This window comes from Natrix helvetica, assembly GCF_964273705.1.
Source record: "Natrix helvetica genome assembly, chromosome: 4".
In the NCBI taxonomy this organism is placed as follows: domain Eukaryota; kingdom Metazoa; phylum Chordata; class Lepidosauria; order Squamata; family Natricidae; genus Natrix; species Natrix helvetica.
Window position 1 is genome coordinate 50,651,255 of NC_138550.1, and position 15,980 is coordinate 50,667,234.

At 34.4% G+C, this 15,980-nt stretch overlaps 1 protein-coding gene across 4 annotated transcripts in view; it reads right to left on the minus strand.

Annotated features, from left to right (window-relative positions):
* APP (amyloid beta precursor protein) overlaps positions 1-15,980 on the minus strand; it is a 107,490-nt gene that overhangs the window by 59,976 nt on the left and 31,534 nt on the right. For all 4 annotated transcript variants that reach the window (XM_081950035.1, XM_081950033.1, XM_081950034.1 and 1 more), the window contains exon 2: positions 12,266-12,433. In XM_081950035.1, coding sequence (XP_081806161.1) covers positions 12,266-12,433 — 168 coding nt within the window. The remainder of the gene's footprint in view (positions 1-12,265; positions 12,434-15,980) is intronic.

Here is a 15,980-nt window from a genome sequence, read left to right on the forward strand (position 1 = left end):
AAACTACTTCATCACACATCCACTCCTGCTGTGCAAGTAAAACCTTATACACTAGCTTCATTCAAATGAGATGGAATGAAAGCAGGAGTGCAACAAACAAATAAAACAAGTTATTGGGTCTCATCAACCACCTTACTATTGATCTATTTATAGAACTTATTATTTATTTATAAATAATTGGCTAGGACTGTAGCAATGTAATAAAAAATTAATGACCTGTTGTAACAACAGCATACAGTATAATTAATTATAGAGCACATTCAATGCTACTTTTAATGAACTTGTTCATCTTGTTTATTTGGAGTAGGTGTTTAACTACATACCAACTACTCTTTCTCCTTATAATGTAATTATTTTAAAATTAATTATATTAAAATATATTCTGTACTGGCTTTAAAATGTTAGCATGTGTTGCTTCAATTATCTGAAACATCAGTCCATGTAGTTTTGCTACAGATTCAGTCACCCATGTATTCACCGTAGAAATTCAAATAAATTGAGTGAGTTTCCTCATTACTTGAAGAACTTTTTGCTAAGTCACAGTATGATTTATAAGGGTTTTGATTACAGAACCCAAATGGCTTATAAATAGTGACTGACTGATTATATGCCATCAATCAGTATTGATTCTTAATTATCATGGCTGGTCCCCAATCCAGCTCTTCAATTCATCCAAAGGCGACCCCATTGCCACTGTAATTAAATCCATCCACTTTGCTGCTGGTGATTCTCTTTATCTCCTTCCTTCCACATTCCTCAAATTTACAAACCTTTCAAAAGATCTACAATTTTATTTGTTTTCTTGGTAAGTGTTGGCATTCTCAGAGTCTTGTCTAACACCAAAGGTCAAAAGCAACAATGTTCTTCCTATCCTACTTCTCAGTGCAAAAACACTTCATGACATTTCTTTTCTAAAGTCCTCATTGATGCCTACCACATGCTAGTCTGCAAGGTATTTCTTGACTGGTGATTTCCTTGAATTTGATATGTCAATCCACCATTTCAGCATTTTCACTGTCAGTTTTATGACTGCTTGATGGACCTGTTCATTAATTTGGTCTTATTAATATTAGTCTCCTTTTTTCACTGTGCTCCTTGACTCCCATTACTAGAGCTTCCAGATCATTTGTATTTTCAGTTATCAGAGCAATGTCATCAGCATAATGCAAGTAATTGATTTTTCCCCTCCAGTTTTAAAATTGTCATCATCATCTTCTTCTTCTCCTTATCATCATCATCATAAACATGAAACAGTCAACTGAACATTAAAAAAAGTATCACAAATACCATTGACTGGTGTTAATGGTTGATACGGGTTGCTGCCAGTGTTCTAGGAATCAGCCAAGTACCTTCTTAAAATATACGATGTTCCAAGTAGTGTAATTTTTTGCAGTTCCGCTAGTGGGGTAGTTTCGATAGCCAGGTCGCAGTATTTTGTGATTTTTTCCCAGTTCCTTTTCTTAGACTCTGGCATCTCCTGGTACCGTGATGTCAGTGAATTGTACGTTTCGGCCCTCTTCAACTGTGATATCTGGCGTGTTGTGTTCCAAATGACAATCCGTCTGTATTCGAAAGTCCCACAAGATCTTCATCTTCTCATTTTCGGTAACTTTTTCCACTTTGTGCTGCCATGACTTTTTGGATACAGGTAAGTCATATATTTTACATAATGACCAGTGGATGAATTTAGGAACTTGGTCGTGTCTAGCTTTGTAAACAGTTTGTGCAATTTTGCTGCATTCAAATATTAAATGTGAAACTGTTTCAACTTTGTTGTTGCAAAGTCGGCAGTTTGGATTGTCAGTTGATTTTTGTATCTTCACTTTCATGGCATTAGTTTGTAGTGCTTGTTCTTGAACAGCGAGTATTAAACCTTCTATTTCTTTCTTGATGAAAGAAACCCATCTTAAGCCATGTCCATGTCAAGTTGTCATCACATTTCCCTTCAATGTTTTTCAAGTGCTGTCTGTGCAAAGCTTTGGTTTTCCATCTATTTAATCTATCCAAATGTTTTCCCTTATATTCTGCCTTTGTTTCTGTTGTTTTTATACTGTTCTCCGTTTTCACAGCCTTTAGCAATTTTTCGGTACTTGGTTCACATAATCATTCAAACTTCATTTTTCTTCTTCTACAGTTTGATGGATTCGCAATAGCTTTGTATCATTCCTTGTAGATGTCTCCTGATAAAAGCGAAATGCTCTTGTATTCCTATTTTGTTAAGAATATTATATAACTTAACATGGTCAATGCAAGTAAAGGGCTTTATATAAGCAATTACAAACATAACTACTGTTTACCATTCTTTGGCTTTCACAATTTTACAGCATGAACCAGCATGCTATATCTTTTCTAAAACCAGCTTTAACATCTGGCATATCCTTATCTACACAGAGCTCTAATCTTCAAATATTATTTTGCTGACATGTGCATTTATGAATATTGTACAACAGCTTGCATACACTGTAATGTTAGGGTCATGCAAAGCTTGGCCTTGTTAGCGTTCTTCACACAAGACTGATGAAAATCAATGAAGTGACTGATGTGATGCAGCATAGCAGCTCAGATGCAAATCTCTAAGTGAAGTGTCATGTCAAAGAAGTACTTCATCAAAGCATGACTAACACAACATATTCCTATGAAACACTGAAAGTGCTTCCAAAGTCCATTATGTGAACTCAGTCAAATGTGGCTTGTTAAATAAGCTTTAAACCATGTCTTAGCATGGTGCCTCGGGATATTTGGTGACTAGGGGATGCTTCACCCATCTTTTTAATTGTTTTGTTTTTATTTGTCTTTTCATTTTTGTCCCTTTTTATATGGATTTTATAGTTTTTATTTGTAAACCACCTACAGTCACTGCAATAGTGAGATGATTGGTATATACATTTTATTAATTAATAAAATGTAAGAGCTAGGTCAATTTTCTAATAACTTATTTATGTATACCTAAATAATTTTATGCCACTTCAATCACTTTACTCTAACAGCCTTGTAAGCAGAAAGATAATCAATGCAAATATTTTAAATACATATTTTTAAAATCAATAATTTTAATTTAATACTATTTGGAATATAATTTTAATGTAATTTTCAAACTTACATATCCTGTAATCACTCACAGTGGTTTACAAAAATATAATTCAGAAATTTATCAAAAGATGTTATAACACATCAATCACAGTTCAAAGTAATAGTGCCAAATGATGATCTCATCAGCTCCATTCAACTATATTTTTTCAGTCTGCCTCCTTCCCTCTGCTATTCTTGCTCTGCATATTTTTAATTATTCTTGTCCATGTTCTGTATGTCTAAATCCACACCAACATACTAAGAGTTTCATAGTGACCACCCACTTTTGTATTTAATCCATATTCATTCACTATCCATTCAGTATCCATTCATTATATCTATATTCCATATTCATTCAGCTGTTTCACTGCACACTTAAACAATCAATTCTTATTAAATTTGTCTTACTTTTATGTTTTATGATATCTAATTCATACATACAGATAACAAAGATGTTTATATACAATTATTTTGACTTCTTTTAGTAGAACTGCAAATAATACCACTTATTTTTTCTTAGCATTTGCACACCTTAAAATATTTAGCCAAATGTTTAATCAACATTTTTCAAAATACAAAAATTAATCTACAAGCTCTAATTTTAAATGCATAATTTGATCTCATTCAATTTTTTCCCTCATATCTGTCAACTTTGTTCTTTGATACATTAATTCTGTGATATATAGTGGGAGTCCCCAACCTCTTGTTCATATACTGGCACCGGTCTGCGACATGCCAGAATCTGGTCCGTGGAAACAAGTAAAGCCTCATCTGTGGGATTCAGGCAGCACATGAAACCATTACACACACACACACACACACACACAGTTCCATGGAAAAACCTCTATGTAAAATGTTGGGAGCAATATGCTGACTCTGCAAACCACTTACACTATGCACTATGAAGTAGTATATAAGTCTAAGTACTATTGCTATGTATGTCTATACATGTGCGGAAGGAGGGAAGGAGTATATTTATGTTCCTGTCCATCCACACCACTTACACACACACACGAAAGAATCCACTGCCCGACACTAATTTTATTAAAATTTTTCACCAAATAGCAACAAAACAGTTATACAGGAATTCTAAATTTTTCACTAAAAACTTGCTGCACAAACAAAGAACTAGAAAATAAAGATATTGCAGAAGATAAATTATTGCAGAAACTACTTCAAAGGAATTTAGAGAAATGCAAAATAATTGGCAATCTGTAATTCAAACATTTCTTCTCCCATTCTATACAGAGCTACATCAATTTCAACAGAAATACACTGAAGTAATATTTATCAGTCTGTGTAACTATTTATCAGTCTGTGTAACTATTTGGACAGGCAGACATCCATATGCAAACCACCTCTGAAAGCCCTCAATCTCATTGAATTGAGTCTTCAGAAAGCTTTCATCACTAATAGTTGAAGAAACAGTCTAAATAGTTTAAACTCTGAATAGTTTAAACAGGTGTAATATTTAATATCTCATTAACATATAAATGCGTTATTTGATTTGAGTAGCTATCAAGAGAGATCTCTGTCAAAGTCATCAAAACAATTTTTTTTTTAAAAAATGTATATTTTTTACATTGCAGAGTGTAATGTGGTGGTTTGCAACCAGAACAGACATCTAGAATAAATTAGAAATATTAAAATATTTTTTAAAAAGTCAAGGATTAACAAATTTGTTCAAGAGACCGGAATTTCAAAGAAAATATTATCTGATTTGTGGCTATATACTCTTGAACTAACTATACTTTAGTGTTCCTTTCTGTTCTTCTTTTAAGTGTGGAGATGATAGATAGATAGATAGATAGGTAGATAGGTAGATAGATAGATAGATAGATAGATAGATAGATAGATAGATAGATAGATAGATAGATGATAGATAGATAGAAAGATAGATAGTATAGGGAGGGAGGGACAGACAGGCAGACAGATTTCAATCAGTATTCTGTTACCTTCTTATTTTTTTACCAAAATGTACTTGAAAACTTCAATCTTAATTTTCTAGGGTTTGACCTCTGTTTCTGTATGGTGCACTGATGTTACCTAATTGCATAATGAAGTGTCTGCAAGCAAATTACCAACTCAGAGAGCACTAAGAACTTCAAAGAACCATATCTATTCCTACGTGGAAATTACAGTGGGGCAAAAAAGTATTTAGTCAGCCACCAATTGTGCAAGTTCTCCCACTTAAAAAGATGAGAGAGGCCTGTAATTGGCATCATAGGTAGACCTCAACTGTGAGAGACAAAATGAGAAAACAAATCCAGACAATCACATTGGCTGATTTGGAACGAATTTATTTGCAAATTATGGTGGAAAATAAGTATTAGGTCAATATCAAAAGTTCATCTCTATACTTTGTTATATATCCTTTGTTGGCAATGACAGAGGTCAAACGTTTCCTGTAAGTCTTCACAAGGTTGGCACACACTGTTGCTGGTATGTTGGCTGGTATGTCCTCTAGAGCAGTGATGTTTTGGGGCTGTCGCTGGGCAACACGGACTTTCAACTCCCTCCAAAGGTTTTCTATGGGGTTGAGAACTGGAGACTGGCTAGGCCACTCCAGGATCTTGAAATGCTTCTTACGAAGCCACTCCTTCATTGCCGGGCGGTATGTTTGGGATCATTGTCATGTTGAAAGACCCAGCCACGTTTCATCTTCAATGCCCTTGCTGATGGAAGGAAGTTTGCACTCAAAATCTCACGATACATGGCCCCATTCATTCTGTCCTGTACATGGATCAGTCGTCCTGGTCCCTTTGCAGAGAAACAGCCCCAAAGCATGATGTTGCCACCCCCATGCTTCACAGTAGGTATGGTGTTCTTTGGATGGAACTCAGCATTCTCTCTCCTCCAAACACGACGAGTTGTGTTTCTACCAAACAGTTCTATTTTGGTTTCATCTGACTGTATAACATTATTTCAATCCTCTTCTGGATCATCCAAATGCTCTCTAGCAAACTTCAGACGGGCCTGGACATGTATTGGCTTAAGCAGGGGGACACGTCTGGCACTGCAGGATCTGAGTCCCTGGCAGCGTAGTGTGTTACTGATGGTAGCCTTTGTTATGTTGGTCCCAGCTCTCTGCAGGTCATTCACTAGGTCCCCCTGTGTGGTCCTGGGATTTTTGCTCACCATTCTTGTGATCATTTTGATCCCACAGGGTGAGAGCTTGCGTGGAGCCCCAGATCAAGGGAAATTATCAGTGGTCTTGTATGTCTTCCATTTTCTAATTATTGCTCCCACAGTTGATTTGTTCACACCAAGCTGCTTGCCTATTGCAAATTCAGTCTTCCCAGCCTGGAGCAGGTCTACAATTTTGTTTCGGGTGTCCTTTGACAGCTCTTTGGTCTTCACCATAGTGGAGTTTGGAGTGTGACTGTTTGAGGTTGTGGACAGGTGTCTTTTATACTGATAACAAGTTCAAACAGCTGCCATTGATACAGATAATGAGTGCAGGACAGAGGAGCCTCTTAAAGAAGAAGGTACAGGTCTGTGAGAGCCAGAAATCTTGCTTGTTGTAGGTGACCAAATACTTATTTTCCACTATAATTTGCAAATAAATTCTTTCCAAATCAGCCAATGTGATTGTCTGGATTTATTTTCTCATTTTGTCTCTCATAGGTGAGGTTTACCTATGATGCCAATTACAGGCCTCTCTCATCTTTGATGGCTAACTAAATGCTTTTTTACCCCACTGTATTTCCTATGTAGGATTGACATAATTTTTTTTCAAGCACTAATCTACACTATCACAATATTTCACAATATTTCATCTATTACAGATACCTATGCAATTATGTTGGTTGATGCCAGGCTATTATTTAGTAACCGGTACTCTATGTATGGGAATCATGGATAGATCATGGATATTTGTGTACTGTACAATATGATATGATTTTGAAATTTGCAAAACAGAATACCAGGTATATGGTACAGTACCTTATTCAGGTACATTCTAGAAAGTACAGACTTTTTAAAAAATGTGTTCAATTACATCTTTTCTTTCTTTGTTCCAGTGAAATAGCAGGAGAAAAATATCTACATTAATATTTTTGAACATACTGCATATCAATGTACTTATTTATGCAATAAAAATCAAGAACAAAAACAAAAAAACCAGAGAGGGGAGGATTTTTTTTAATGATTTATAGAAGGAATGGCACAATATAGCCCAAAATACTTCCTGTATTTGCATATCCTTTTATGCTAGCATATATATTTTAGTAATTAAAATCATAACATTAAGTTAATAGAACTGTATTTATTTAATTAGCTTTTTAATTCCACCTTCCTCTTCCTATTTTTCCCACAACAACCCTGTGAGGTGAATTGGGCTGAGATATAGTGATTGGTCCAAAGTGACTTTTTGATTATGGTAAACTGACTGTCTTGCAAGTTCATGAAATGCAGATGTGGTAATGATTGCAGGGTGCTACTATATGCATGTATATCATAAAAAATTGCCAATTTCAAATTCCAAAATGACACATAAATTTTAAGTTTATAAATTATTACAACAGATGTATTACTGCAAATTGAAATCTGAGTCAAAATTGTAAAAAATGATTACAGCTGATTATAGCCAATAGTTCTTAGGTGCATGTTTAACCTTTCATAATTAAATGCTTCCAACTTCTTAATATTTTTCCATTAATAAAATATTAAAGCAAACAGAATACAGCAGGGTTATCTTGCTGGTGGATTTCCATATTTTCTTTGGTCATACTAGCTTCATTGGGAAATAATTATTGACTATATCCAATCATGTAAATTCATCCAGTTATTGTTGAACTTCTGTTCTAAAAGAATCTTTCCCTATTTTGTTTTCTCCAGAGAATAGGATAGTATATCCCATCCAGTCTGCGCAACGACTTTTTATTTTGGAATTATAATCTACTAAATTTAGATTTGCAATTGGCAGAGGATGCTCTCAGAAATCCCCAAAGATGTCATACATCTGATTAGAAATGCATACAGAAGAGAGAAGATTAATTAACCTTTTATCAACAATACATTACCAGTGGATAAAAAACATAAATCAAGGACTCATCAATGAGCCTCAAATTTTTACTTTCCCAACCTCCTGCTTATTCCAGCCTGATTGTGGAAAAAATTGATATCTTCTCTTCTATATTAAATTAAGCACAGTTAATAACTACATTCTAGCTAACAAAGCAAGTTATGCTAATGAAAATAGAAACCAGAACTTCTGAATTCTTGACAATGGTTTAGGATTAACATCAAACATAGCTCGCTCTGTACCAGTAATTAATGCAATACTACCAAGTAATTTGTTGGGTTTATGGTGCTTTAAACAGTTCCCATTAGTCATACAGACTAATTATTGGCAATCCCAGTGCTCTCCTGTGTACAATGTTAATTATAACTATTGGTAATAAAATGCACAGAAGTTATAGAAATGGTCTGAACACATGCAAATATACTATCCAATATTTTGTTTTTTCAGCCTTTATTTTCAGCACTTCTCTTTTAGTTGTAATCAGTTCTACTGGGTCACATTTACATTATGTTAATACCATGCTTATATTATGGCAATACATTAGTCATACAAAAAATAAAAGGATGTGCATTGTTTTCAATTTGATTGGAAAGCAGTGCTTTGGAATACACAGGAGTGCAACACAGTATGTGCCTATAGCTCATTCACCAGCTGGCTGTATAAAGTTGATACTAATTAGGTCTGGGACTCTTAACACAGTTTCTCCCTTCAAAGCTCCAGGTCATACAAACAACTCAGTTTTATTGTTATTATTTTTAAATTATTCTTGGCTATGACATTGTGTCAGCTATTGTGTCAGCTAACGGGCAGTGGTGTAACACCTACTACGGTTTAGTTCCTATTATATGGCTCCAAATTTCAAATGAAAGATTGGGAAGACCCTTGACTGAAATTATATAAATTGTTTTTGGCAAAGGGGGAGGAAACCTGTGTTACATTCAAGAAACAGAACACAGCTTATTGTATAAATTTATCTTTTAAATTAATGCTTTTATTACTAGTTTATTTAAATAGACATACTTGATTTTTGTTTTTGTCTTTTTTTCTTAAATTGCCTTTGTTCCTCTTCTAACTGTATGTTTAGAATGAACAATAACAGTAATGATCCATTTTTTCCTATGGTTATAAATGAAGGTGGAATTTTGTAAGTCACTTCAAAACCCAATGGTTTATGTCACTTGTATATATTCTATAACCTATGTATGTCTCCATTACAGATGTAATACATGAGGTAAAGTATGCAACACGGGTCCATTCAGTTGCCCCACCCCCCACCCTGATGAAAGGGGTTGCAGGGTTGTAAAAAGAAAAGAAGAAGCATATGTATATGAACGTATTATATATAATATAACATATAATGCATGGAGATATTAATGTAATATAATATAATATAATATAATATAATATAATATAATATAATATAATATAATATAATATAATATATATTATATATATTGTATTATAATATATAATATATAATATTATATTATAGTATAATATATAATATTATATTATAATAGGAACTAAACCATAGTAGGTGTTACACCACTGCCCGTTAGCTGACACAATAGCTGACACAATGTCATAGCCAAGAATAATTTAAAAATAATAACAATAAAACCGAGTTGTGTGTATGACCTGGAGCTTTGAAGGGAGAAACTGTGTTAAGAGTCCCAGACCTAATAATTATATTATATTATATTATATTATATTATATTATATTATATTATATTATATTATATTATATTATATTATATTATAATTATATTATTATATTATATTTTATTATTTTATTATTTTATTATATTATTATATCCAGATTCTTTGGAGAAAGAGTTGCTACCACTACAGTTGAGGTTATACTAACAAATAGTTCTAAAAATCTCCATCCTGCCCCCACTCAACCTACTCTGGTCATATTTAGGAAAAGCCTCCTAGCCCTGACACTTTGAATAGAATAAAATGCAGTTCATTACAGATAAAGATAAAATAAATATTATTTTTAGCCTCAAATGTTTGAGATCCAGGTTACATTACTGGACTTCCTGTGAATAAAAATGATTTAGGTAGGAAAGCTATGTTTACGTCTTTCTATGACCCTCAGAATTACTTCTGACCATAATTGCTGAAACTAATAGTCTGATAGACTGATCTTAATTGCAAATCTTGGCTCTTCAGACACATAATCCCGTGTTTAGAAACTGGCTTACTTGTTAGCGAGTTCAAAATTTAATCTTCGGACTTTTCTGAGTTAATAAATATTTGGCCATTCTTCTAATGGCCATGGAAAATGGTTGTTCTGTGTTAATATAATGGTCCCCTTTAACTGGATCCTATTCCTTATTAATTCCTCATGGGAATACATGGAAAGTATATTGTCAGCCCTAAAACAATTGAAATAAAACCCTGAAAATCCACAAATGTTAGCATGACCTCTGAGACATAACTGCCCACAAATGTTGTATGACTCCCAACCCCAAAAGTTGTCTTGCTCTGCTTTTCCTATTCTGATATTAAAGAGAAGCTTGCTTTTAAATATTTATCAAGAAATTGCTTTATACTGCTACTGTTTGCCAAATTCCCATTATTTGCAAGTATGTGGCTATTAATAATACTAGAGTGTCTATTCAATTTGTGACCCCAGGGATTAATTTTAGATCCAGTTTACACTATAACACACTATCACGTGACCCTGCTTACTAGGAAGAAAAAAATAATCTGTTCCAACATGTTTTGAAAGCATGAATAACCACTTTCTTCAACAGCATTTCAGCAGAGAGCATTATGGGATTAGAAATATTAACCTATATAGTTGGACCTGCTGTAAAATTGAGAATAAAGAGCAGACATTTTTTTCTCCCAAAGTTAAACTCAGCTTTGCTGTTACATTGCTTTTCACAAACAGGAAATATAAAGACTTAATCTGCAATGTAGATTTTGATGGGCAGAATCAACTTGTTAAATTAATAATAAAATAGGATTTAAAATATCATTCTAGGTGCCATAGGTCCCTGCATAACGAGATATCGATTGAAAGGTCTACATTACTTTTAAGTCACCAAATTGGAAACTCCTCTGTAAAATAACCATATTGATGCTTCCAAAATTCATCCATTTTCATTATTTGACATATCCTTTCATTTTAAAATGGAACACACAAATATTTTTAGACTTTTGATATACTTGGACTCTTGGGTGTCTTCTCAACCCCACCCCATCCCCCCAAAAGGAGAAAAGAGATCAGAAGGAATGAAACAAAAATGAATCACATACTGATCTGTAACAAAAGATAACACTATATTTCTTTTTCCAGCAGATCCTGCATCAATTAAAGACAGCTTATCTCTGACAGGTTCTAATTAGGCCTTTAAACTATACCACATCTTCTGTGCCATCTGCATTTGTAAGATGATATGGGCATGGATTGGGATGGGGGAGAGAAAGGGAAAGGATTGAGGTATATGGATTTTGAAGTCAATGGTAACATATATTCTGCCTATTCTGTATGGCTGGAGACATTTTTCTGTTTTTCAGCTTTACTTTTAAGAAGTATTCATCAAATGCTTTGGCTGCTTCATATAATCAAAAGAGCTTGATTACATGACAAAAGTCAGTATTAAAACAATGATCTGACTATCATAATTCTTCTTAGGAGAATCATTTTAACATTCTAATAAGCCAAACAGCTATTAATATTCCATTCATATGACAAAATAATTGTTCTTCTTTGAAAGTAGTGTATAAATGGCCATCAAAATCATTTACTATTTCAATGCCATAACAAAGTATCACAGAGATATATACTGTATGTGACAATAATTCACATTTTCTTTTAACTTTTCTACCAAATGTAAGTACTGCAGAGCCAACAATTGTTCACACAGAGAAACTGAGGAAATGCAGCATCCATTATAATAATGAGAAATGTTTTCTCCCAATCCCTTAGTGTATCACTAAGGACATAATGGGAAAATAAGATTAAAGAAGAACACACTATTTAGAAAAGATATGAGTACCATTTAGAAAAGATATGAGTACCATTAGCATCAAATATTAGTCTGAAAGACAAGATTTCAGAATATTTCACTTTAAAAGCTGGAGGAAGATTTGTATCCTTGGTATCTGATGCTTAAAATGTTTTTAAAAGTGCATGCTTAAAAAGAAACTTACTTGCTGGCAATACTGTAAAATCCCTTCTTTTGTCGCAATGCAGCTCTTAGTTCCAGAAGGATCAGATTCCCATTTTCCATTTTGAACATTCATATGCATATTCGATTTGCCACAAAACATGGCTACTTGAGGTTCTGCCAACAGGCCAGCATTTCCATCAGTAGGCACCTGGAAGCAGATATAGATAATATTATTATGTTTTTTTCAATCTCAATCTTAAGTGAATACAATTGGTAGGGTATAGAAATTCATATTATTAAGAGATTTTAAGCAAGAGCAAATTTTAGATTATTCGTGAATTGTGGAGTATATTTGTTGTGAAGCATTTATCCTCCTTCTGAGTTACATTGTAAAGATAATTTCCTAGTACAGTGGTGGGCAACCTTTTTTTTCAACTGAGCCAAATCTCGCCAAAACCACGATTGAAATTTATTTTGAGAGCCACATTTTTAAAACCGAAAATACATAGGATGGTACACTGTTTTTAGTTTCAATAAACTCTGGCATTTGAAGCACGCAAGTCTTAAAGCTGTCAAGTTACAAGATCCTTGCACCCCTAACCCTTTAGGAAAAAAAAAAAACCAGGGGTCTTCAAACCTGACAGCTTGAAGACTTGTGGACTTCAACTCCCAGAATTCTGAGAATTGAAGTCCACCAGTCTTAAAACAGCCAACTTTGCAGACCCCTGTGTTAGCCCAAAGCCTGGTGCTGGGCCTTGCTCCCCCATTGGTGGAGCCCCAAGAAGCGAGGAGGGAGAAAAAGAGACGGAGGCCAAGGAGCTTCCCCCCCCACCCCCCCAGCAAAAATCAGTTTAGCCTTTTCTGCCTCCTCGCTTCTCGTCCCCGCCCGACTTCAGGATCCTCCCTAATCATTGTGGGTTGAAAAGAAAAAAGGGAAAGGGACGCTTAAAGTTTCAAACAGTAGAGCAAACGCTTCAGAGGCAACAGTTTTCATGGGGAATTAGAACAGAGAGCCCTGGAGTTTCGCTGCCCACCCGGTCAGACCTCGCTTTCCTCGCATGATTGGCTAATTTGCTACTGCCCGGCTCCCCGGTTAGATTTTTGCTGGTCCCCGCCCGACTTCAGGATCCTCCCTAATCATTGTGGGTCGAAAAGAAAAAAGGGAAAGGGGCGCTTGTTTTGAAGTGCCCGAGAGGAGGGAGGGGAGCAGGCGCTTCAAAACAAGCGCCCCTTTCCCTTTTTTCTTTTCGATCCACAATGATTAGGGAGGCTAATAATCCGGCACACAGAAGAGCCACATTAAAATGTGTAAAGAGCCGCTTGTGGCTCGCGAGCCGCGGCTTGCCGACCACTGTCCTAGTAGAATGTACACAGCAGAGGAAGCTAGATTAGACTGAGAAAAAGAATCTGTGGGTTCACATCATACAGCACTTCCACATAACTGAAACGTTCAGTGTTTTTTAAAAAAAATGTAAAGGCAAAATATTACTCCCTTCATATATAGGGGTTAGATATAGCCTTGTAATCTCCAGACTACTACTATTTACCTACTCTAGTTGATAAGGGCACACAAGCATAAAGTTTGTTTATCAGGCTGATAAGGGTACACCAACAGTATAAGTATAATCTGTATAATCTTTATTGTCACTGTACTTCAATACAACGAAATTGGAAATAGTGACCTTATAGTTTGTTTATTGTTTGATTAAGCATGTTGATGTGGAAACAACCACCAGTCTGCATTTGGTTTTATAATGGCATCTTTAAAAATATTTCAAATGGTATATTTATTGGCAGCAGGGCAGGATAAATATTAATTTCACTAATACTTGTCTGGAACCAAAATGCAGTATACATACCAAAAACAAATTTCTATAGCCTATTTTCCTTACAATTTCCTTCAATGTGCCGTTCAATATTATTTCACACTGTGAGTCAAAACTGTGTTTTGTTCTCAAAAATCAAAACATAAAAACCACTTTTACTTCCCATCAAGTCCATTTTATGTATTTTAATTTTTTTTTACATATAATTTATCATTTATCCAAGTTAAGATCACTTTTTAAAATATTGATTTTTTAAAACAAAAATCTGGTTCCACATCAATTTGTCTAATCAGAGTTGCCACATGACACCTACACTTTATCAACTTATCTTTAATCTTCTTAAAACATTGATTACTCTCAAGATGTTGAGTACATAATACTTCAAGCATTTAAAAGGCAGCATTTTGTTTTTGTTTTTCTTTGTACACTGTATCTGATCCTGTCAGGAAACCTTCAGGAGCCCTGGGAATGTTATAAAAGTTCATCCATTTATAACTTAGTAAAAGAAAACATGTTTATATACACAGAACCAAATTGTCTCTCCAACATGAACACTATGTTCAGATGTTGTAGAATTAGTGGAAAGGGGCATTCTGGCAGTTAATGGAGGGCAGAAATGTCCTAGTTTGCTAATAACTTCTTATTCTAAAATTGGTAATATTAAGACAGGAAATGGAAACAATCTTTCCATTTTTGGAAAACAAAACAAAAAATATGTCCAAGCATCTCTAAATACTTTCCTAAAGAACCATATTTACACAGGAATAAATAGCTGGGACTAAGCTGTTCTACTGTTGGGAGTCTCATCACTGAGAAAGAATGACTTGGGCATATGCTAGACACATGCCTTATGAAAACAATGAGATGGGACACCAAAAGAGGGAAGCATGATTAATGGCTTTCTTTAATGTACATAAACATTTTTCTTTGATTAACCACTACACCATCCCAAAAGACTGTGCCGTGTTGATGGAGGGCCTATATTAAATTGCTGTCATAAAAAAGTAAATATTTATTGAAAACAATTTCTATAACATGTAAGACTTATCCTATATTGTATCTAATTATGTATATGTATGCATATTATTAACAATAAAATTAATTGTCATTGCACAAATATGTTTGTACATCCTGCTAGGTACATGGATAGATAGCACTCATATGTAGTGTTCATACCTGTGATTTTATTTGTTAGATTTCTTTCTCTACAACTAAACCCAGAGGTGAGGTTAACTCCATCCCTGTTATCCCTTGGAAAGTCTATGTAATGGTTGTATTGTATTTATATTAGTGTACTCCCACAATCTTATTTTAATGATCTTGTTTATACATATTTTTAAATTAAATGCCTGTGATATTGTTTTAATTGTTGATTATAAGCTGCCAAGTTTAGTGAGATGAGCAGCTATATAAATATGATAGATAGATGATAGACAGACAGACAGACGAGATATATAGATAACAAAGAACAAGCAGACTATTTTAATATTATCCCTATGCCATCTCAAATTCCGAATATTAAAAGACTCCTTACAGCAACTTGATACATTTCAGATATTTTGGTCTCCAATGCCCATACTGCATCAGTAGTTCTACTGATTGGAGCTCAGATTGTAGCTTGAAATATTCAGAAGACACCCACCTAACAAGTCATGCTTCGTCTTGTACCCAGTAATACAACAACAATACATTGAAAGTAGTAGATATGTATGGTTTGTTCTTGTCAGCCCTCCCAGGCAAACCAGAAAGGAAGTATGACCAGATGACCCACTTTATTCTAATTTACTGAAAGGCTTCATTAACAGAATCTTGAAAATCTGAAAGTACAAACTTCCCACTGTCTCTTATCAGTGTAATTATTTAGGGCAGGTCCATTCTAAATTATTTTCTCTGTTAAGCAATTGCTCCTCCCCCTTTTGTCTGATTGTT